Source organism: Neomonachus schauinslandi, chromosome 9 (assembly GCF_002201575.2).
Source record: "Neomonachus schauinslandi chromosome 9, ASM220157v2, whole genome shotgun sequence".
Classification (NCBI taxonomy): Eukaryota; Metazoa; Chordata; class Mammalia; order Carnivora; family Phocidae; genus Neomonachus; species Neomonachus schauinslandi.
This window is the reverse complement of record NC_058411.1, coordinates 21,604,751-21,630,747: the sequence shown is the minus strand read 5'-3', so window position 1 is coordinate 21,630,747 and position 25,997 is coordinate 21,604,751. Positions and strand designations below refer to the sequence as shown.

The 25,997-nt window shown below is 36.1% G+C and overlaps 1 protein-coding gene across 1 annotated transcript in view; it reads right to left on the bottom strand.

The window, feature by feature from the left end:
- The window catches only part of CEP128 (centrosomal protein 128), a 375,030-nt gene that overhangs the window by 21,768 nt on the left and 327,265 nt on the right, over nt 1–25,997 (bottom strand). Inside the window, exon 20 of the mRNA XM_021679614.1 lies at nt 2,044–2,121. Within this exon, the coding sequence (XP_021535289.1) occupies nt 2,044–2,121 (78 nt within the window). The remainder of the gene's footprint in view (nt 1–2,043; nt 2,122–25,997) is intronic.

Genomic DNA, 25,997 nt, shown 5'->3' with positions numbered 1-25,997 from the left:
CAGAGATGCTAGTAATACCAGTGTGAGTACGAGCCAAAGAGATAACATTGCTCAAGCCCCTCATTCTACAGATGAGGAAATACCAACGATATTAAATAATTTTGTCTGGTACATGAGCTCGGATCAGAGCTTACATCTTTGGGCTCTTGTTGACAGCATCTTGATTTTTAGAAAGTTTTAGGGGCTTGAAAAACATGAGCTACATCTCATAATCCAAAGGCTTTATGCATTTTTATTTAAGGCCATGTTTAGTTGTTTTCACTAAGTTGACTAAACAAGCTCTTTTTAATCATAGAGGGGACTTTAAAGTACATAGAGAGTGGGTTTCAAGCTAGAGGCAGTTAAGGCAAAGAAAATGGGCTTTGTAGTTAATACATGGAACTAGATCCCAGTTCCAATCACTTTATGTACTCCAAGCTTCTGTTTCTTTGGCTGTAAGACAGGGGGAAATAATGCCCATGTGTAGGGTGTCTCTGAGGATTTGAAAATAAGTGTAATATAGGTTAGAATGTAGCTACTGCCTGCTGCATAGTATGTGCGTATATAAGCTAGACTTGTAGATAATCACTAGCCCATAGGATAAAAAAAAAAATAAAACATTTTGGTAATAGTAGAGAACTTTTAAATTGTACTTGTGAATATTCTGTTCAGTGTAGACCCCTGAAGAAAAAGTGAGCTGTCACTGGAGGTTAAATGTTTTCTTTTTTATGCTGGTATATGATAGACATCTGTTTTTCACTGGCAAATGCCACCTGTTTCCAACACCTTCTCTTGTCTGCCCTTCCTTCCCTTAGATGACTTCTGTTAGCTACAGAGAAAAAAGTGGAAGGGATATGGGTGTAACATATTGCCTGCTATCCTATTACCACTGGGTAACAGGAGGGTGAGTCAAAATTACATCTCCTTGGACACTGGTTTCATAATCCTTTGATAGGGATTTAGACTGCAAATATATAACCAAATCATGAGAAAGAATCGAAACTTTAGCAAAACGTACTAGAAACACTTCGTTTGTTTTATTTGTGACAGCCTAGATTTCTGGATGTGTCAGCTCAACCTTGGATCCTGTTCAAAAATGTTTAGTTACTGAACTATCAAAATATGCTTAATGAAATGTGACTTTAAGATAGCATAGATCTTGAGAGCCACATCCTATCAGTGTCTCTGATCATCAATATGGCATGATCAGGCTGTACTTCCTACTCATTAGGTTCTCAAGTAATACGTTAGATTTAAACAAAACCTAAATGTAACATAAGTTATATTTTAAAGCCAATGTGAAATAAGAGGTTCATGGTTTTCAAAGAATACTCTCGCCATTGCTAGCTTCAGCCACATGGGGCCAAGGTATTGTAAATCACTACAATTGTCCATTATATATGCGTTCCTAAAGGGATATGCAAGGTATTCTCTGGCCTGAACCTTGTCTGGCAGGACTGGTGGCAGAATTATTTATTTTGCATGTCTCCTCTGTGAGAACTTCAAGAAGTTCCAGTAGGTAAGTCCACACATGTAATTAATTTCCTTGAAAATGAAATGATCTGTGGTTAGAGTTCTATCAATAAATGTCATGGGATATAAAATCTAAAACTCTGTGGATTTGAATTCAAAGATCATAGTATAGAGATAACCTGTATACTATCATATCTCTAAAACAAACAGTACTCTGAAAATTTGTAGTTAAAGAAGATAGTCCATAAATTAAAACTGCTTGTCAAAAAAGTTATCTATTGTCAATGTAAAGTGTAACCTCTTTTAAATCTTAGGTGTTTCTAAATTAAAGTTAAAGCTTTAGGAAGCCAAATGATCTTCTAGTGTGAGGGTAAAAGTCTCTATTTTCCTCTATTGTGGTAATATATAAGTTCTAGTATTTTCAATTCTGACTTAATGAATGTCAATAAACTCTGAAAAGATGGAGTATTAAGAGTCCCCAATGTTTTTTGGTCTTTACTCCCTCCCTACAATCTTTTTGCACATCAGAAAGATGTCACATGTTCTCACTCAGATAAGAATACTGAAAGAGACAAGCCAACTTTTTCTCACTCTGAAGTCTTTGAAATCTTCTAGTAAGCTCAGTTTCTCAGGCACAGACTCCAGATGGTCCAAGGCCACTCGGGTACTCTGAAAAAGAAAACATAAGGAAACCAAACATTATAAAAAATTGATCAATACTCTCAGAATCCAAGTACTAAAACTCACTTGTACCATGGTTAGAAGCAGTTCAAGCAATAGATTTAGAGAGTCAAATAAGAACAGATATAATCGTATTTCTGAGATAAATACATCTTTTTAAGTCAGGAGAATTATTTCCTTTCACAGAGTATATGAGATGCATTTGCAAAACTGACTCAGATATAAAAACTCTTCCTGGATAATTACTTTCAACTGATATGCTACGAAACTTTCTATAGAGCATTTCATACAATATTAATTTATAAAAACCTGCTTCAGCGAACATCAGAAATAAAGCACAAAATAATATTGAGAAACAGATGAATTTGCAGTTACTTCACTATGGAGCATATTAGAGATCCTCACATGTTGCCATTATACAGAAGAAAAAAGTTCTCCACAATTATTTTAGTTAAAAAAGAAGAAGAGGTTCTCATAAAACTTGGGAGAAACATCTGAAATTAAGTATTTGCAACAGGGACACAAAATCCCATTGATTATAAATCAAAAACTTAGTTTTTAATTAGCTGGCCACTGATTTACACCCACCAATACGAACATTAAGAGGGAATTATCTAAACATTATTTTAAAGGCAATATGAACTAAGAAGTGGTAGAATAACCTTGAGAGCAGAGACTATATCATAGGCATCTCCGCATTCTTAGTCCTGTCACAAGACCAGCACATCTCTGTATTCTTAGTCAACAGATATTAAATTTAAAATGAATTGCAATTATTCAATGAAATAAACCACAAACCCCATGGCTGGTGCACGGGAAGAAAGTGAAGTGCCTTGTGAGAACCAGGACGTAAGTTTGCACAGTGTTGTTGAGAAGTGAGTGGCCGCCCAATATTCCATGTGCTGCTTCCCCTACATCTCCCATGTGAGTGGTTCCAAACAACACACTATATAAGTGCAAGTGACATGTCTCACTTATGAGCTGAGTCAGTTAAGAGCTTATGTGCTCCTGCTTCCATCCCAGCCCCTGCCATGAGGACCTTGGAGGCCACGTGCTTCAGATGGCAGAGCTCCGAGAGAGCTACTGACCATATTGGACTTCATGTGAGTGAGACATCAACTTCTACTGTGTTAAGCCATGAGATTTCAGGGTTTGCTAGTTATTTCATAACACAAATGCCTTAATTATTAAAAATAATGCCTGAGAAGGACATAAATTGTAGGTTAATCAGGTGGTCAACTGGTTCTTTTTTGGTGGGAGGAGGCTCCAAATTATGAGTATATGAGGATTTTTTCCTCAGAGGGAGTTCAGTCTTTCTGGAACCAGAAAGGGTTAGGAACTGGTGTTACCATCATTTGGTATATCCACTTACATTTAATCTTCCTATTTTAAATCCTCTATCTCACCCTAGTGCTGTTGTCTGCCTTCACTTCCAATCTAGAGCTTCTCCAGAACATACACGTATGCCTCTGCAGGGTTTGCGTTGGGGTAGGGAGGGAGACAGAGAGTTGAGGGTCTAACTCCTCCTTGCAGACATTTTCGATATACTCATTTCCACCCTCTCCTTCTGTAGTATAGTAAATGGTACATCCGATTCAAAAGCCGCCCTAAAATTCTGCAGGGTGAATATTTGCTTTTCGTTGGTATCCCCTTGATAGGCGCTTGCATTTTACCTTCTCTGTTTTGAGTCATTTTACCATTTTTCTTTCAGTATTCTCCAACTTGGGAGTTATACATGTCTTCTAGTTGTCAGTGCATAATCAGTGTTTCTCTTTGTTCATATTCTTATTTTTCTAATGTGATTTTTGAGAGAGCAGAAACACCCTAAGTTCGCCATTTTGAAACTGGAAGTCATATGTGCTGTTTCTTCAAGTTCATAAAATCTTCCTTTTCCAGTTCCATTTAAAGGATTTAGTATTTTCTTCCTTTTGCTTAACATTTATATGCTTGTTAGGATTTTTTTTTTTTTTTTTTTTTTTTTTGCCCCATGTGCTCACTTAAATGCCCATGCATTCTAAATGGCTTCATTTAATTTTTTCATGTGTTGGGAAGATTCATCAGAATGACATGTTTCTTAATATAGGCCCCAACATGTAGGTTTAGGAGAGCAAGTAATTTTAGCCACCATATGTGCTATATGCTTTTTAATAGTAAAATTAATAGATTTCCTCAAAAATTATATTGGCCCTTTAACAATAAAATACAAATCCACACCATGGTGATTTTAAAACTTTTTTTGCATCAGAAAAAAAATCTTCATAAACAATGATTCCAATAGATTTGTAGTTTGGAAACTTTATTTCCCTTTTGTTAATCCTGTAAATTTTCTCATTCAGAAGTGACCCTCTGAACTAGGGAGAAGTATGTTAAACTCATTTTGTTCTTAAAAGAAGCACATGATTTCTTTCCCTACTGTAAAATTCAGCATGTTATGCAAATATTTTTGTTTAAAATTTTCAACCAACCAGGTGATTGCATGAAGAAATTTTTTCTTGCATATTTTCACATACTAGTTTATTTTGACTATTTGATAGTTTTTGGATGCATATTCAAAATGGCTATATAATTTTTTTGAGTGAACCTTAAAAAACTCCTTGGCTCCTACTTTCTTAAGTACAGTTATTTTTCTACTCTCCTCCCCTATCCCCTACATCTCCATTAATATCTTTAAACTTTTTCATCATCTATTTTAGTTGTGGCTTACTTTATATTCCTTTTATGTGTTGTTTCTAAGTATCTTCCTCAATATCTGAAATAGTTTCTGGTACACATGCCTTTCCCTACATCCTTACAGTCTTGTCAATCGGGTAACATCAAATGTATATCTAAATATAACAGAAAGGTCCACAGGACAGAGATGACACAGTTCTTGTTCTTTAGAAGCTTTTAAATTATGGGGGCGGGGAGGGGGAGAAATTTGCATATGCAATAGATGTAAGAATTATACAAAGAAAAAATTCACTGCATTTATTTTTTAAAAATTACATATACAGATGCTGAGATTTTTAAGGCATCTGAAACAATAAGATATGAAATAATGAAGACAATGAGTCCAGGCCTGCAGGCATCTCACATCTCATAATTTCAAGATTAAGTGATATCAGGGGCGGTATATTTATTTTCTGACTGTCGTCTCTCTCTGCATGCGAGTGTGCTTAAAACCACCACTTTGGCATATAGACTTAAGAGTACGCATATTCACATTCAAACATTTTTTTTTTTCTTTTAATAACGTGAGATTGTCTGAGGTTCTATGATTACAGTATGGTCACATTACATGTCACTTCAAGTTCACTTTTCCCCAAAAGCTAACAGTGCTAGAAAAACAGAAACATTAGCAGATGAATAATCTAAATAAGGAACCTGTTGGTTTTTAGATGCCGTAAGGACCTATATAGCATGTTAGTTCCTAGGGCAAAATACCTCATGCAGAGTCAGGGAAACTTTCTAATTTTTAAGTGGCGAATTATTTCTGCCTTACACAGTCTAATGCTTTAAAAGGCAAGGACAAATCCCTACTACTAGAATTAAGGGAATAATTTCTCCAGTTTATTCAGTAATGGCACCAGCAAATGACAGGTGCTTAACCTGTCTTTAATTTTCTTAGGTCAATTTTCTAGAAGAATTAATGAGACATTCACAAAAGGGTTTAAAGACGATTTCTCTTTTGAAAATATTTTAAGATACTAAATTTCATATCAAAATTGAAAACAAAGAAAAATTCACAATTAAGAATCCATTTAATAAAGGACCAATACTTTGTGTAGAATACTTGGTTTATCTCAGGAGCTGAACTTCCCCTGAGCTAAGAGCAGTGGCAAAGCAAATGATCAATTACTCCTAATTCTGTTTAGTAGCATGATGAAGGACTGAACCATAAAAATGTAACTCAATTTTGAATATACTTCTTAATCCTCACACCATCGTATGGTGCAGATACTATTGTTATTCCCATTATACAGATGAAGCAACTGAGAACCAAAGTGTAACTAACCTCGTCAGTCATGCAGTGGCAAATCTGGGATACAAATCCAAGCAGTTAGAATGCAGAAATGGCAGTGTTCTTAGTATATAAATACTTTCATGGTAAATCCCCAGAAGCTATAACATTGCTTGATGTAAATTCCTAATCCCTCTCTAGCTATCAACTTTTGGCATCTAGAACTTTGGAGATATGTCCCTGATGGGCTTATTTATGGAAGAGAAGTTTCAAGACACATGCAGGAAGAGGTTCATCTGGCTAGTGCTGAAGAGTCCGTGCTCAAGATCATGCATCCAAGCACATGCAAGCACAGGAGGGCTCAGGATTTTCTTTCTTTTGACTTGAGGAAGTTAGGTATGAGATTCAGTTTTATGATACTCACTAACACACCCTTGTCTTTTTTTGTAACATTTTGCAATAGTATAGCACACTATCTGGCCACAAGAGGTGCTTCAGTAAATGTTGGCTGTAAAGACAAAGGCAGAGTTACCACTCTCTGATCGACCCACCGGTTCTTGGCTTCTTTATTAAAAACTGAGAAGCGAAAGTTTGCAGTTTCATTTATTTTCTCTAGACTAAGGCAAGATCAAGTGGTAGAAACAACAGTGAAATTCAGAAATCGTGTCCATTCGGCTCTGTGGCATTTGCACCTACAGGCAGGTTTAGCTATCAATCTGTCCAAGAGCGCAAAGAATAAGCTGGCAATTTTACCATTCCCAAATCTTCAACACACATCAAACTGCCATGTAGTTGAGCAGTTTGTACTAGTCAACGGTATATTTTTCCTTAGTTGTTCCTTTGTTTCAGACTACAGGGAAATTGAATAATGAATGTAGTATGACAACATAAATAGCAGCAATTAGGAACTAGAAAGGGGCTTTACTGCAGTTGTTAGTTTCCTGTCTCCTGTAGAGAAAGCTTAAAGAAACAGATTTAACCGTGGGTATACTTTGGTAAATATCCTTCTCTTTGTAAAAAATGCACGTGTTTATTTTCTTCGGAACATATAACAACTACCATTTTCTGAGAATGCTATTGCAATCATACATTTTGAGGTTTAGATGATAAAAAAAATTAAAGGAGATGCTATATTTTTATTTTAAAAATAAGTGTGTGCATTTTTGGCACTATACAGATATTAAATAAACAAGGTTATGAAGCAGTTTATTTGGGTTCAAAAATGCAATTCTATTTCATTTGGAAAGAGATCCACTGCAAAACTTTCTTGACAAATGGCTGAAAGGTGGTAAGAAGACCTGAGTAAACGAATTTCAAGGGGAAGAAGGGTGAAATCATAAAAAGGATAGACTGTCTGTCTTTTTACTTGTGGGGATTCTATCCAGCACAGCTGTATCAGCTTCATCGGGCCCTCTTTTCATCCAAACTGTATCAGGCACTCATTGAAACCAAACGGAACAGTCGCAGAGAATAGGCCAGCAAGTCATTTTGTGGATGTACATCCTTCAAAGGGCCTTAGTGCTTTGAGTTGTGTGGATTTCTCAGAATACCAGAAGAGTCCTCTATTTTTAGATTGTGTACTTTAAGAGAGTTCTAAAAATCAGACACCCACTTAGATACAAGTGTTTATGTGTATCTTGGAGTAAGAGGGTAAATAAGGCTTGTTACATATAAACACCAGTTCACGTGGCAATATGACACCAGTGACTATATTTGAGCTAAAATCTAGAAGAATTTTTGTCAACAACAAATTCTATGTCTTCATATAACACCATTCTAGTCACAAGTAGTGGAAGAGCTCCTTTAAAAAGCACCCATCTATAAAATTTGAGAACAGGTGGCATATCTTCTTTGAAAAACTTGAATAAAGAAGGCTTTCTAGATCTTTTCCAACTCTCATTCCCAATAATATTTTTTAAGTGCACTATATGAAACTTACAGAATTTGCTATTCCAGATTACTGCTTTTTTTTTAGACATGACCAAATTATAAGTCATAGTCAACCCATGATCTTATTTTAGATTAATTGGGGGAGTTTTTTGAATAATACGAAGAATGAGTTGAAGGGAAGACAGAAGGAATAAACAAACATATCTCTTCCCCTTGAGTTTTTTTTTTTTTTTTTAAAGATTTTATTTATTTATTTGACAGAGAGAGAGACACAGCGAGAGAGGGAACACAAGCAGGGGGAGTGCGAGAGGGAGAAGCAGGCTTCCCGCGGAGCAGGGAGCCCGATGCGGGGCTCCATCCCAGGACCTGGAATCATGACCTGAGCCGAAGGCTGGCAGACGCTTAACGACTGAGCCACCCAGGCGCCCCTCCCCTTGAGATTATTGAGATTCCCTTTCCATCTTTTTCTTGCCACTCCCTGATGTGAGGGAAGAATCACATATGAAGACAAGTGAAGACTAGTTTAATGTTCTCTGTATGCCCTTACCACTGGTCTAAAGGCAGGAGGGTCTTGAGATCCACTATCTGATTTCTGTGACATCACTTTATTTCTTAAAATTGAAAATAAAAATTATTCCCAAGGCAAAGAATTTTAAGAATATTTGCCTCCAAGATGTGACTGCATGTTAACCAGGGGCAAAGAGTATATGCAAAGACTTCCTGGAAGAGATGGAGTTTAGCCATTTCTGCTACGGTGGCAGGTAAAGAGACCATGCTTCTGATTTATTGGTCCCAGACACATGCTTCACGCCGGCAGATGAACAGTGGTGAGGTGGAAGGCAGGCTGAACCGGAAATCGGCATACCTGATTTGTGGATATGCATAGTTCCAGTGATGTTATTTGTGTTCTGTAGTTTGGGGAATATCACTTTTCCTGGCCTTTCTAAGCTTCAGTCTTTTATTTGCAAAATGGGGATAAACAGTGATGGTCTTTATTATCTCATACCCACAGGGCAGCTGTTATTATTAAGTAAGAGAGTGAATCTGAAAGCGCAGTGAAAGTTGTCAAATACTTTGCAAGCAGCAGGTATTTTAAAAAGGCTGATTCTGTGACGTACTGTCAACTCTGGTAATTCTCAAATGCAGAAGAGGAGGTCAGTGACACTCTAAAATTAACAGCTAATAAAAATTTGTCACAGAGTTTGATGCAGAAACAAGGCAAACTTAATTAAAACTATATCCAATATTTAGAAATACATTTGCTGTTCTATAGACATTATCCAAAAGACAAAAGTAATAGGAGTTTAATGGCACATAAATACTTTTATACATACTGTGCCCTCAGTGGACAACGTTCCCTCCTGTTTCCTTATCTGGTTAAAACTTTTCCCCCCAACATTGCGAGCATTTTCAAGCATATTGGAAATCTGAAAGAAATTTACAGAGATCACCCATATACTCACCATCTAGATTCTACTATTAACATTTCATTATATTTGTTTTATCACATTAATCCATCTATCTATCCCTATGTGTATCCACGAACCCAACTTATTTTTTGGATGCCCTACAAAGTAAATTATATACATTAGTACACTTTCCCCTATAGACTTCAGCATGCATATCATTAGCTCCACTTGGATTTTTAATTTTTAAATGTAAAATTTATGTTCAATGAAATATACAAATCTTAAGTAAACTGGTTAAATTTTATTATCTTTTATCACTTCCTTAGGGAACGCTCCCCTGCCTTCACTGATCCCATCAAACAAGCTCTCCACTGTGCCCTGAGCCTTTCCTTTGCAACACTTACCAGAATATTTATTTGTGTGATTATTTGATTAATGGTCATGTTGATGCTGGGAAATAAGCATCACAAGGGTAGGACATATCTGTCTTCACTCGCCACCGTACCCCCAGCACTCTACCCCGTACCTCCATAGAGGTGGTATTCAATAACTACTCCCTGAATGAATGAATGAATGAATGAATGAATGAACGGGTCTTATTCAGTGATGGAAAGGTTCTCATTCATTTATTCAATCTGCAAACATTTAGTGAATGCCTCCTCTATATCGGACACTGTTCTAGAGTTAGCTGAGGGAGCACACAACAAGATGAGGCCAAAGATGCCTCTGGGGCAAGATCTTAAGAGGGCCTTTTTGGCCACAGTAAAGTTTTTTATATTTAATTCTGAGTGAGATCAAAGGTCTTCAGAGGACTTTGAGCAGAGGAGGGATATGCTCTTATTTACAGCCCAAAGTAAACCCTCTGATGTTGTTTTCAGATCTCTAGTCCCTCACCCCCACGCAGGAGAACTCCTGGAGTCTGGGGAACTGAGAGAAGGCAAGACAGGCATCTCATTCCCAGGTTAGAGTCCTGCTGAGCAGCAGAAACTCTGAGACCCACCTCATGGGCACCATCTGGGTGGAGCTCCATGAAAAATATACTGAGAGAATATACCATATCCCTAGATAGTGACTGGTGCCATATTAAGAGCCCTTGATTTACCCAAAAACATACTTTCTGACTGTAAGCATCTGAAAATGTCCTAAATGTCCACCAAATGGTTTCTCTAATAACGTTAGATTATTTACATTAATCAGATAACATTTTTATTGTGGTAGTCTTCTGAGGTGAGGCAGCAAGACACAGTGGAAAAAAAATCACTGATTAGAAACCAGGAGATACAAGGTTCTATCTCAGCTTTGCCATAACCAGTTGCATGAACCGGGAAAATTATTTAACCCATGGGCTTCAGTTTCCCAATCAGGAAAATGGAAAAGTAGAATCTAAAAATCTCTAAGAGACCTTCTGGCTGTAGCTTTAATCACTGTGGCTTTAACTTCTTTTCCACAGTAAGTTGGGTGTCTGATTTTTAAGCTTAAGAGGTTGGAAAGAATGTGAAAAATGGTTTTATAAGGAGAGAATCACATATGGGATTTTAGGAGTTAATACATACCCAAGCATACTTGTGGGGTGGAAAAACCTTCACTGCTTTATAGCAGAAAGCAAAGTTAATGATTACATAAGAAAAACAGGAAGAAAGACATTTTGACCTTCTTGGCTGTTTGCCCCATCAAAAAACTCCAGATATTTACCATTTTGTATTTTTAGAACAGATACTTCCAAAAGCAGGCAAAGAATTGCTTTTCATTTTTTTTTTCACTTTATAACTGCCCTTAAATATATATATATTTTTTCCCTTCATCTAAATACTGCTAATCAGGTTCCAGTTCTATTATCATGAATGTTACTCCATACTTCTGCTTCTGTCCAATCATGACTTTGCACATGAAGCCCTTCTGTCTGAATGTTCTCCACACACTGCTTAAATTAGCTCACGGATTCTCCTCCAAGACTTGGCTTGGTCTCTACCTTCTCTAACATGGCAGTTAAAAGTGTGGGCTCTTGAGCTGGTCGGCCTGACCTGAAATCCTGGTTTAGTCACCTGCTAGCTATGTGTCTCTAGGGAAGTTCCCAGATCCCTCTGCACTGGAACTCAGTATCCCCATTTATAAATAGGAATGATAATAATACCCACAGTGTAGAATTATTGTAAGGACCAAATATACTGGTGCATGTAAAGTACTTAGAGCAGGGAGGGACACTAGTAAGCACTAGCTATTGTTAAAACGGTAATCCTAGTTATTATTCTGTGAAAGGCTCCCCTAAAGTCTGGGTTAGGTGCCTATCCTCACTGCTTCTTATGCACACATGTCTCCTGTCCTGTGTCTGATCATTTCCTGTGTGCTTGCTTGTCCCTTTTAGTAGACAGCAAATGCCTTAATGGCAGGACTGTATTTTTCCCTGTATTTCTAGTGCTAAGTACCTAGCATCACACACAATAGATTTTAGTTTTATGGGGGGAAAAAAAAAACCTCTCCTCAACGCAAAGATCAATAAAGGCACAATTAGAACTCAGAAATGTTGTGGAAAGAAAAATACACTACAGATTATTTTTTAAAGGTAGAATTGAAAAGGCAACTTTTTGAGGTAAAGAGAATGTTTCTAAACAGACTCAAAATTAAAGGAATAACAAGAAAAAACAGAACTGGAAGAAAAATGAGGGACTGTAAAGTTGAGTTAAAAGGTGTAGACAAGAGTTAGAGACAGGAAGATGAGAAATAAGATCTTCTTGTGGACCTGCGAAGCTGGACCAGGAAGCTTGGGATGGGGAGAGTACCCTCTTCCTGTGGACGAACTGGCAGGGGGCTAAGCCACACCAGGCTGTGATGGGGACACCCGACCCAGGGCAGATACTGAGAAATGCTAATCATTTCCCTGAATACTGCAAAGCCCTACTCCCAAGGCCTCAAGACACGCTAATGCAGGCAATCACGGTTGTCTCTTCTGTATTTAACATGGAACAGAGGGTCCTGACGTAGAACACTGATAAGGAATGATAATTGTTCTGGTTGATGTAGGGTCCAGGCTAATTTACTTAAAAGCACCTTCGTGAGGTGAATATAATTAATCTTCTCTGTTTTCAAAATAAAGGGTTATTTTCTTTTTAAGAGATGTCCTGGGTTTTCAAAGAGAATGACAAAACAAATTAATCATTCTCTATTACTCCACACACAGCACTTGGATTTTGAAAGAGCATGTGAACAGTTAATCCCCTATATGGATGAGTTTCTGGTGACAGGCAGATCAGATCTAAATAGAAATCAGGCAAGGTATTTTATTTTTATCATTGTGGCTTTGAGACTTAATTCAAAAATAACCGAGATCAACCCTGCCTATACTTTTAAAGTTTGCTTTCATAATTAATCCTTTTTTCAACACTTAGAAACACTCTTTTGGATCTTGTATAAAGCATTCCCCTGGCCGACTGCTGCCAAAGCAGACAGAAGCAGAGACTATCTAGAATATTTTAAAACCATTGAAAATTCAACTGAACTATCTTGTAAGGAATCCCAACTGCCAGGCCATACTTAGTTCAAAGTACCAATAATGTGACATTAGAGCAATGCACTTTGGCAGACAGCTTACCTAAACAACTAATGTTAAAGGTGAACTTTAAGTATGTTTGAGATGCTCTGTTAAGCTATGTCTTGAACAAAGGGCAAGAGGGCATAGGTGGAGTATATGTGAGCAAAAGTATGTATTTTTAACTAAAAACAATCCATTTCTAAATTTTCTGCCATCGGCTGAGAAAGATGGACTACCAAAGCCAGTGGGCATAAAACAGCTGACAATAGGATTTGGTGAGCAAATTCCTCTGACATTTGCCACAATCAATTGTTTTCCTGAAACTTAAATTGCTAGAAAAAAATTTTTTTTCCCCCAAATGAAAGCCATGCATTTATTTAACTGGACAATAATGAAGCTTTGTGGCCTTGTGGTTAGTGTGAAAAGGAGTTGGTCTTGCCAAAACAATTTGAAATTTTGAACTTAGGCTCCCTCCCCCCACACTTCATTTTAATATACTCAACTAAAAAGAACAAGTTCTGTAGCCTCTACTGGACACATTTAAAAAAACAAAAAAACCAGAAGTGGCCAAAACCATATGACTTTGGACATTTAAAGTATGCTATGAAAACTCTAGAGAACATGCAAGACTCTGGAAATTGTGCAGCATTTTACAGCATTTACTATACAGAAACTAGATGAAACATCAAACTTCCCTTTATGCAACAAGAATAACTAAGCACTTACTATGTGCAAATCAAACTATATAACATCACTACATCAGACTTCATTCTGCTAAAGCTGCCCAGATTTAGTTCAAGCATATTCTTTTGGTTCCTGAATGAAAATAAGTTATTAGGGCAATAGAGAGAAATATGTATACTGATTGCACTGTAATGTTTCATTAACTGACTTTTTTCACCATAAACTGGGAAATTTTAAGTATAGTGACTATACCTTACTGTTCTTTGGATCTATGGTGTTAATACATAACAGCTACTCAATAAATACTTCTTGAAGGTGGTGCTATAGTTGCTTCTCAGCCATCCGGGAACTATACACATGCAATATTTTAAAAATATGCTAATGTAAAAGATAATTTATATTCAATTTGGGAATGATCTCATATGCTCTCCAGTGAATATGGGTGTGCCAGGAGTTCTGGGATACACTCTAAAAGAAATAATGAAGTTGCAACAATAAATCATATTATGTGAAAAAAGTATTAAACTTTTTCTTTGAGGATTCTTGCTCTCTACATTTTCTTGGGATATACTAGGACAGGATGCCCTTGAGAAGTACCAGTCAGAAGGACCAAACTTGAAGTATTTTATATTGCTTTATACTGCCTTAACCCTCCCCAACCCCCCATCATCAACTTTAGTTGAAGGCCAAAGGTGAGAGGTTTATTCTATATAATTTCTAAGGTGGTGCAGACACATATATATCACAAAGTCATGCAGAACACTACTTTAAATATAAATATGCTCTCTCTCTCTTAAACTTAGAGGGAATCCAGTGATTCAAAGGAACTTTCTAGAGATGGAAACAAGATACCTATTGATAATGAATCTGGGTCTATCAAATTTACTGTAATATCATTTGAAGTCAGTTGCAATTTGCACCCTGTGGGAACCATAGGAGATTCATTTGTAACAAAAACAAACAAACAAACAAAAAAACAAAAAGAAGGGAATACAGAATGGAACTTTGCTCCCAGATCCTGGAGCACAACAATGTACTTCTGCTTAATCTTTAGTGTATCAGAAAAATTAGTCATCACCATTTACTCTGGTCCAATGGGTGAAGTTTAAAAAAAAAATTTTAGTTATATGATAAATAATTTAGAGAATGATAGTAAAGAATAACTTTGTTAGAAATTTTAGTAAGAATTTAGGCATATTATATATTCCCTGGTTTTAAAGGTATGAATGCAAATGACTTCTGATGAACTATCATTCACAATTCTGGAAAATACCCATCTTATAAATATTGATTTCAGATTTCAAATATATTTTTAATGAGTCCTAGTTTACCATTACTTCTGTCCCATTATTCTTGCACTTGCATCTTCAAAACACAATACTTCCAAAAATATGACAACTCTTAACTGTCTAAAATTGATAAAGCTATCTTTTCACTACATAACTCTAAGTTTTTCATTTTTTAGATTTATAAGCATCAATTAGAATGGTCAATCCAACAAAAAATTTTCTGTATCATCTTCTCCTTCTAATTGCATTTTTATACAACCTGCTTTCAACATTTGCGCACTTATGAACCATATAACGTAAATTTTGGTGAACAAACATAAGTTGAAAGAGTATTGAATACATTCTTTAAGCAAAATGGGCTGGTCCAGGTTCTTGTTGCAAAATATTGCATGATGAAGTCCTTCTTGTTGAATAACTAACTGGATGAGACTATCTTATTTCCTTTCTGTCCTTAGAAATATATTGTTCATTCATTGATTCTTCAGTTTGCAAAATTCATCTAGAATATTATCATTTGAAGACTCAATCTGACTTTTTGCTTATACAATTTCACCACCTTCATTAGTTTCTAGAGTGCCACTGTCTGTCTCTTTATATTCATCTTCTGATTCATCTAATAACTGTGAAATGTACTCCTCTGTCAGATTCCTTCTCTTTGTCATTATGGAAGAAAATGAGAAATTCTGAATTCTCAACCTCCGTTCAGTAAAAGTAATAATAATAAGGAAAAACACTACCAAGCTTCTTCTTGAAAGGTAATAGAACACTTGGGAGGTACGTCTCCATGACACTGCTACATGTCTTGGGATAGCTGTTATCCTAGAATAGCTTTTCAAGGATGTTTGTATAGCAAACAGAGACAGTGTCTCCCTCTGGTACAAAGGTTGGGTAAGATTTCTTGTAGCTCTTTTTATAAGACTGGGGCTTGCATAACCTCAGGGTTCCTCAGCTATAACACAAATTCACTTCATGTGCCACAACCACCTGGACCCTTGTCCATTGCCCCTATGGGACTTGAGAAGCAAAGGGAAGACACAAACATGTATGTAGTTCATGGGGCCTGCTGTGCCATGAATAGTAAAGTCTTTTGTCTTGTGTCCTCTTCCAGCATCCATCAAGTGTGTCAGGATAACCTGGTGAAGTGCATGTACGGTACAATCTCTTCATTTCTTGATAAACTTTGGACAACACAGTAAGAAAACTGAAATATTATGTAATAGTAATGACTTAGTTCACTTATTGCAAATCCTTCTGTGTGATTCCATTATTCCTCCACTTTCATACTATTTTAGTTTTGCCTAGCATAGTCGGGAACAATTGATGAGTAACAATAAAATAATTCCTAGGATGGTGAAACAGAAAAATGTTTCAAGAAAATAAGCTCACCAAGATCCATTACGTATTTATTACATGGTACAATAGACCCATGTGGTATTTGCGAGACAGAATCAGTTTTTTCTCTTTTAAAAGGGAGGAAAATTTCTCTTTATTCTTTGGAAGATATTTTAAAAAGAACAACGGTAAAAACGATGACCAAAAAAAAAAAAAAAAATCAATCCTAATCAAAAGGAATGGAAAGACCAAGACTGGGTCCAACTGGTATAGTGAAGATTAAATCACCCTTTTAAAGCTCTCCACCTTTTATCAACACCTTTCAGAATCCTCTTTATCCATTTAGTGCCAAATTTCTCTTCCCTTGGAGCCTTCCTAAACTGTTCCTGGGGTGGGGTGTGTGGCTAATAGAAAGTCTGACAATTCATGAAGCACGTGTATGGCACTGCCTTGTGAGAAGACTTGCTTCCCCCTCAGTCTTGCACATGGAGCATCCATCTGGTTGTCACATGTTGAATGGAGAAGTGGCTGAAAGGTAATGAGCGTGATACTACCAAGGGGATCAACACAAAGGTAGTACAAGGAGAAAGAAGAAATGAGGAAGGCAGGTAATCAACATAACCTTAGTCACTATGCCAAAAGCAACTTGATTAAATAGCTAATTTCCCCAACATACTGATGTACAAACAACTTATTTGTTTTGAACTGTTCATACAGTTTCCAAAAGTGTTGTTTTTGTGAACTGCCTGGTCTGTTAAAATTTGTTAAAATCAGAGAATTAGTCATTTGGCAAATTCATGATTGGATAAATTTGCCCTTGAAGTTAGGCCTCGCAAATTTAAATTTTAGTAAGATGCTTGAAAAATTAAGGAAAACAGTGTCTGAGAAAGAATCTTACAACTGTTTTGGTAGATTAGAAAGAAGAAATACTAGAGACAGAATACATGATACTAGCAGTCAAAAAGGCATGAAATTAATTCAGTGGAAATGAATAGGACTAAATCCAATAGACATGAAGGCAGAGTAGCACCGGGCCCTAGGGGATGGACCATAAGGCATATTCTTAAAGGGCATGTTGACGATGGCCAAAATCAGTGATTCTCAACCATAACTGCACATTAGAATCATCTGGGGGAGCTTTAAAAAAGACTGGGTCCTACCCCAGGTCAACCAAATCTGGGGGCTGAACTAAAATTATTAGGATTATTAGTAAGATCCGTAAATCTGTATGTCTCAGAGCCAACATTGGAAACAAGCGAATTAAATTTTGGAGGGAAACTTCAGATAACATAGAGTGTCCAGACACATAACCTGTGTGGTGAAACTCAGACCAAAATTCAAATGTCCTGATCAACGAGCCCAAACTTCCTAGTTCATATACTGCTTCTGTGACTGGTAAAGGTAACGCACACATAAGGGAGGAGTATTTTTAAAAATTAGGAAAGGACTTTCTCATCCATTATCTCATTTGCTCTTCTCTGCAAAACCGTGAGACAAGCAGGACAAGCACTGAGCTCATTTTATAGATAACAGAAAAATTAGGCTCAGAGAAGTTCAGAGATTTGCTACTGGCAAAAGAGCCGGGGTTCACAACCATATCTTCTAACTCCCAGTCTACCACATCCTAATCAGTCTCTAAGAAATTTGGAGGTCACCTGCCTTTTGTCTTTCCCTCTCACTCAACTGAGAACAAATACACTCTTCTCCAAGACTAAACAAATGTCTAATGAGGAGCTTTGAGGTATTAGAGCACAAAACAAGTTCTGAGTTAGAAATGATAGAGAAATGCAAATGATGAAGACAGGAAGTTCTCTGAAAAAATGTAAAGGAGTCCTTCAGACTCCAGGTGTTTTGTCAGGGAGTCTATACTTAATGTGTTGTAGACCATCCGGTTAATGTCTGATGACAATGAAACAAACAAGCCAAGGATGTGTTTCACTGGCCTTTGCTGTGGATAGGTAGAGAGGGAGATGATAGTCGTGAAAAACACTGAAAAAGACCCAGAAAACCATTTATGTAACACTGGCTATGCAAAATAATTAGGAACAGAGCCTGGAGAGAATAATGAGGGAAGGGCTATTTTGCTGGTTTGGCCTTTTACTGTTTGATGTTCAAATATAATATAACTGGGGGCAATGATAGGTTGAAATCATTCACTAATGTTAAATAATTAACATGAGACCACTTTGGATATTTATATTAATAGTGCTAATAGTGACAATTTATGCTCTCTCCAGCCTTTCATCTGAGATCAAAGTTTATTAAAAGCCCTAAACAAACTTTATAAACACTTGTGTAAGTAGAATTAGAGTTGGTATGCAGATGCATAAAGTAAAACAGATCAACTGAAGCATTTAGTATCACTGAGCAAGCTCAAGACAGAACTAGTAATACAACCTAGAGGCATGCCAACTCTTTTCTTCAAAATTCAAAAAGCAGAAAACTAAGTTCAAAGTTGCTTTATAAAACTTCATTGATCAATACGTGGAGGGCATATTCCGACAACCCTACATATGGTCCATGAATGTCAATGTCCTATTTATAAGTCCACTTCTGGCCCTGCTCAAGGTAAATACAGGACCTGGCTGTTGATTTCCTTCCTCTTTACTTTGCACATTCACCAGACCCTTGTAAAGTGTTCCTTAACTCATGTCTTCATTGCTCTTACCAGTCACAAGAGGAGCACGTGGAATGGAAAGAACACTGTGTCACTAATCAGGCCACTTGAATTCTAGCCCTAGTTTTGCCACACTTGGCAATTCATAAACTTCTTTGGCCACTTCTCATCTGTAGGGTGAAGGGTTTTGAAAAGGATCTCTAAGACTCCTTCCAGCTGTCATGTTATCTAAAATGTGAGACTCATGGCAGCAGGGACCTAACCTGCTATACACTGAGGGATGTAACCATGGTAGAGATTCAACAAGCACCTGTTATATAATATTATATGATTAAATCAGGTACACTGTTTGATAGTAACTATTGGTAAGTCAGAAATTTTGAAGACCAGAATTTTTAATTCCTCCTAGACTAGACCAGAGCCTTTTAGGGAGGGGACATTTCATGTATCACCTGGCCTAGCCCAATCATTAAAAAAATAAGAAAACTTAAATTTAGAGAGGTTAAACAACTTGTCCAGGATCATGTGCCTGGCCATGGAAAGAGATATGACCAGAACCTACTTTTCTGACTCTGAATCAGATACTATTTTTACTATATCACCATCATTTAAACTAGGCATGTAATAATTTTCAGCTGAAACTTGTAACTGGTTAAAACTAGATGCACAAAGTGAAAATCCCCCCAAACAGCTTTCTATTTAAAGGCTACTTCAAAAATGTAACACACACTATTCCCACCAACCATATATTAAGTGTATAATACCAATATTTTGTTTTATAGTTGTTAGGATATTAAAAAAAGACTTAATACACTATTACTCTGAGATTTCACCCATATATGCTCTTTTAGAGAAAACAGAAAGCATTTCTTCTATGTATTATATTTTTCAGAAACATTCTTCCATTGTGTTTTGTAATACACACTCATATTATCTTCACAGTATAAAGCAAGAGCTTCTTACAGAGAGAATGCCCTGTTATTGATAGTATTTAGAGCAGGGCTATGAAACACATTGTCTAGCATCGCAGTTAGACGGGCGGTGTGACTACTTATCAGCATCAAATATGAAGCTGTCAGTCTGACCTCCAAACACTGAGCAATTCGATAATATTAAATTCATCTGCCAGTGAATCCGTATTCATTATGTAATTTCTCAATGACACTTTCCCTATGTCACTGTGTTTATGAGAAATTTGACAGGGCTGTAAGAAACCACTTTTGCAGGCTGAAGTCTTATATTTTTAAATTGGTCATCACCTTTTGCCACAAGGTTGCAACTCTGAACACACAGCCTATTTGTTTGAGTAGCATTTTCTTCACTTGACCTTAAATACAGTCATGTTTTAGAAATTTAACCCTTTGAAGATGACCCCATTATTGGGAAACATACATACTTTAATACTGACGAATGCAGAAAACAGGCTCTGTATTTTGGGACAAGGTGGCGAAAGGAGAATGTCTAGATTGTTTCAACCAAGATCCCTCATGAGAGATTCATGAGGATATTTCCGTTTGCCCTCAATGCGAATATACAGAAGGTAGACTAACATTAGAGCAGTGGGAAACTTGGCAGAACGGGCTAGGACAGGGTTTGTGCAAAAACTTTTTCCGGTTTCAGTTTGAATGGGTTCCCAGGAAGTGTCAAGTTCGAACAAATCCAAAATTTTACAATGTAGCTCAGCCAAAACTGCTGAGATTCACCTGATTCTGGGTCAAAACTGTACAGAGCACACTGCGTTTTATTTGGTGTAAAGCCAATTCGACTGAACCTTTCAGGCAACTTCAATGAGAGGCTCATAGCCTTGGCAAAACCAAAAATGAACCTAGCTTGATCTTTGGTTTTGAAACAGCAAGTCTGGCTTTATAAAGAGATAAAGGCAAGTTTTACTTAGCTTTAAGATTCTTACAAATACTCAGAAGAAGCACTGCAAATAATTAACAGTTATTTGGCCAGATTTACATTCTCAAGTCAGTTATTTCCTGAGCTTAACCAGGACACTTCAGTAAGTACATTAACTCTATTGGCACCATATACCCCTAAGTGCCGTAAAACAGAATCTGGTGTTCTGACAAAGAATAATGGTCCTTCCTCAACAACTTACATGCCTGCAGAGTGGATTGCACGTGTAGTAGATGAAGCACAGCTACTGCAGGCTCCAGGGTGGGAAGGAAAGAATTAAAAATAAAAACTCAACAGCAATCGTCTACTGTAATGGCAGACACATGAAGGAAGAGTATATAGTGTTGCCTGGTGATTTCCACAGACACACACCGGCATTCTCTTGTAGTCTTGGACACCAAGGTCTTGAAGATCTACTGATGTGCAGTTCAAATCTGTTATCACTAATATTAGCTGAATGAATCCTTTAGAGATATGCCAAAAGCTCCACCAGTTTTTTTTTTAAATAAAAGCCATATTTTAAAGAGTTTTCTAGTGTTTTATAATTTTTCTCAATATATGTAAATTTATGTATACATTTCTCCATATTGCTACAGGTTAGGATTTATTCTATAAATTATACTATGTCTTTAAGTACACATTGAAAACAAGGGAGATTAGATTGTCTTAGGTCACTTGGGTTTGAGAAGCTGATTAAACACTGACGAATTACAGCTAAATGATTACACATTTGCTCCAAGTCAATGATTTTCAAAATTTTGAGTAGATACTCCCCTAAAATAATTTTTTAAATTATATATCTCCCTTACCTCCCACCCCCCACACACATTTTTAAGTTTTCTAAATGTTTTCATCATAAATTTAGGTAGTTGCAAAGGATGAAATTTCTGGAATATCATAAATACTGACATTTTCAAATGAAACTCTTATATTACTCATATAAACTTTCCCAGCAAACTTTAAATACTTCAGTAATTTGTTACCACCATTTATCCACTGACAAAATAACTAAATAAGATCCTCCTTAAAAGACAGAAATTTTATATTGTTCCTTTACCCTTTGAATTTATTTCCCATCTATTTTCCCCAACAGACTTTTATCCTAATATAAAAAATATTTATGCTTGGAAGTCTTTTTATTGGTTATCCTACCATACTTCATCTTCTCTGTAAGAAAAATGTATATATACAAGAGGGAAAAACTGATTTTTAAAATGCCCTGTGACCATAATGCTCCAAGGGTTATATATTTTTATAGATGGAATTACCATTTCAATATTAGGTCTATTAAAATTTTTGAGAAAAACTATTAAATGTAAACCCCAAAACTTCCAAAAGTATATCCCTTAATGGGATGGATACTGCTTTCTCTTCTCCTATACTTAATTAACTCATGTATCATTGGGTAAGTATTAACTTTTGTTTGAATAAGACAAGGTTCCATTTCATTTCTATTTCTATTTTTTTGTTGTTGTTTCTATAGATTTAATCACTGAGAAATCTTGTTCACATAAAAAAGTACATGAGAATGAAAGTAGTTTGGTTATAACAATGTCACTCAATTTCTTGAATGCCGTCCTAATTTTATGGCAAAGACTACACAGTGATCTGTCATCAAAAATTAATTTTAATGATCTATCAGCTCGATTAGGTCCTCTTTCAATTTTGTTGAAAGCAAAGAATTAGAAACCACTTGACTTGCCAAAGGACTGTAATGTAGTTATTAAAGTCACTCACTTTCTGTTTTGGAAGGTATGTGAAAGAGGCTTTATTTACCAAGACTTGTCAAATAACTACAACTGTTCTTCTTTCACTTAGAGGCATTTCAATGAGTTCTACATATGCAAAAAGTATTGAGAAAAGTAAAAAATCTTATTAATGTTAATACCATTCTATACATTTAATTTAAATTATAGATCTCCCTTACCTCCCACCGCCCACACACATTTTTAAGTTTTCTAAATGTTTTCATTTAAACATTTAGGATTTATTCTATAAGTTATACCAACTTATAATATAAATTTTTAATACTTTTATTTTATATTAGCATTAAATATATTTTCATTAAAACCTTAGATCTGCAGATTAGCAAAGCTAGTCTTTATTGTAAAACCAATTAGCTCAATCAGGCTTACTTTCTGGCAGGAAAAAAAAAGTCTGACTTCATGTGCCCTGTGACAATGGCCTTTTGAATTATAATCCTAAAACAGATAAATGAATAAGGCACGGAGCCAAGCCGAAGTTTGTCACCTGGATGAAGTAAGACACTTTCAATGATTTCTTTCCAAGACTCAGTTTTGTTTTCTGGATCTATATGTTCTCAGATTATAGTAGGGTGGTAAAAGAGGTGAGATCATCAAATAAAATTGTCATTCCTCCCCCTCATCATCAATCAACAATATATGTTGATTTCAGAACACCCCCTTCCCAATACCTCATCTATCTAATAAAACTCTTTGTCTTATCAAAAATATATGTATGACTAACAGGGACAAGGAGACTTGATTAAAGAGGATATGAAAGCATCAAAATCATAAAGTGCCCCTTGTCTGGCACCTTGAAGTGCCTGGGGGAATCTGCCATCATGCGACCCAGGGTGGGTGAAAGGTAGGCCTTTCTCTCATCAAGTGGGAGGTTGAATAGGAAAAGTAAGATGGCCTCCTTACGCAGAGTCATGTCAAGGACTCTGCGCTTGAAGTGCTGTAGAAGCTGAGGATACAAAGATCGGTTCTCTTAAAGCTATTTGTGTCTGAAGACCCCTTGGAAAATCTCTGCATGCTCCTAGTGGTGTACTACTCCAGTTTGAAGACTAACTCACCAGCTATCTTGAACATTACCCTCAGGGACAGCATTAATCATTTCATCATAAAATTAGGAAGAAGAAAAAAAGTTCTGCTAACATGTTTCCATTCCCTCTGTTTTTTGGCAAAACATGTCACAGGCACAAAAGAGTACATAAAATATACACATGGAGTTTGAAGAAAATGACAATTCTTTGTGGTTTTAATTAGCATTTCCCTGTTTACTAATGAACCTGAATATGCTCACATATTTCTTTTTCAATTGAAATGCTTGCTCATGTCTTTTACCCTCTTTCTTTTTCTTTTCTTTCTTTTCTTTCATTTTTAAATCTGGGTTGTTTATCTTTTTCTAATTACTTTGCTGGCAATAAGATCTGGATACAAAATAATTTCGATACAAATCGCTACTCAGCTATATATTTTGCCACAAATATATCCCAAGTGGGCTTTTCTTTTCACTCTTTTTATGCTGTCTTTTGACTTACAGAAGTTCTTAATTTTAATGTGGTCACATCAGTTACATCCTTTTGGATCTATGTTTTCAGCGTCTTTTTTCCTCTCAGAAATCCTTCAAAATCCCAAGATCATGAAGATATTAAACGGCACTTTGTTTTCAAGTTTTATGGTTTGCCATGCCCATTTAGGCTTTCATCCGTTTCTGCATCTGAGATAAGAGTTCAATTTCATTTTTTTTTTAATACTACCGATTGAAAAGTCCCTCCTTACTTCCCCGCCGATAGGTGATGCCAGTTATATCAGAGACATCAAGTTTCCATGCACACGTATTTCTGTTTCTGGGTAATCTATTTGATTACATTGGCCTATTTTTATATTCCTGTGCCAAGACTACATACACCACCTTTTTTTTTTTAAGAGTTTATTTATTTATTTGACAGAGAGATAGAGAGCACAAGCAGGGGAGCAGGAGAGGGATAAGCAGGCTCCCCACTGAGCAGGGAGCCCAATGCAGGGCTTGATCCCAGGACCCTGAGATCATGACCTGAGCTGAAGGCAGATGCTTAACCAACTGAGCCACCCAGGCACCCCAAGACTACACTATCTTAATTTTCACAGCTTTAATAAGGTTTGATACATAGTAGGAAAACTACCCCCAACTTGCTCATCTTCAGAAGTGTCCTGACTATTCCTGAGTGTCTTCTCTATGAAGAACTTGTATTTTTATTGCTGTTGTTAGATTCCCCCCCCCCCCCACCCACGTATTTTGTATTTTTTGCTACTTTTGTACTGGTATACTTTTAATTACATTTTCTCTGTACTTGTTGCTGGAATTAGAAGGAAAATGGACTTTTGTAAACTGGTTTTTATAGAATAAACTTATTAAACTCTTTTTCTTAATTTAACTATGAATTCCTAGAGCTTTCTATATAGACAGTAACACTATTCAGAAAATAATGCTAGCTTCACTGCTCTGGCCAGGTCTGCATGCACAGCATCTAACAGAAGCTGAGGAATGGCGCATCCTTTCCTTGTTCCTGGTCTCAAAGGAGGACTTTCAAAATGCTAAGGTAATGTTTGTCATTGGGTTTTTTCATATGACTTAGATTAAGTCAATTCCCTTCTCAGTTTGCTAAAAGGTTTTTGATGATGATAATGATATCATGGGAATAAATGCTTCTTATTCAACCACTGAGATGACCTTACTAAATTTATTTCTCTGTAATCTGTCACATGGTAAATTACATTGATTGATTTTCTAATATTAAACCAACTCTGAATTCCTGGAATAAACTCAGCTTGTTCATGATGAATTATCCTTTTAATACATTCCTGGATTTATTTTGCTAATATTTTTTGTATAATATTTTTGCATCCATGTTAATGCATGAAAAGTCCCTTAATTTTCCTTATTTATATTTTCTACATCTGGTTTTGTTTCAAAGGTTATGCCAACTCATAATGAGTTTGGCATGTTCCCTCCTCTTCTAGTTTCTGGAAGAGTTTTTATAAAATTAAAATCATCTGTTCCCATAACATATGGTAGAACTTATCTCTAAAATTTATTTGGGCTTGGTGGCCCTTTCTGGAGAAAATTGTAATTGATTAAAAATTGTTGATGAAACTTTTTATTATTTTAAAAAATTTACTTATACTACTATGTTATTTCTTCTTAGTTCTGGAAAATTATATTTTTCCAGGAATTTAGTTATTTCTCCTAATTTGCAAATGTATAATTGCAAAATTATTCACAATACCCTTGTATGTGGTTAAATTCTCAAATAGCTATAGTTCTATCCACTTTTCACTCTTGTTTTATTCATTTGTATCTTCTTTTTTTTCTTCATCAGTCATGCTGGATATTGGTCGTTTTATTCTTTTTAAACAACCAGCTTTACTTTATTGGCCCTGCATGCTGCATGTTTGTTTTCTATTCATTATAATCTTTTCTCTATTTTTTTCTTTTGTTTTTAGGTTTTTGTGCCATGCTTTTAATTTCTTATGTTGCATGATAAGTT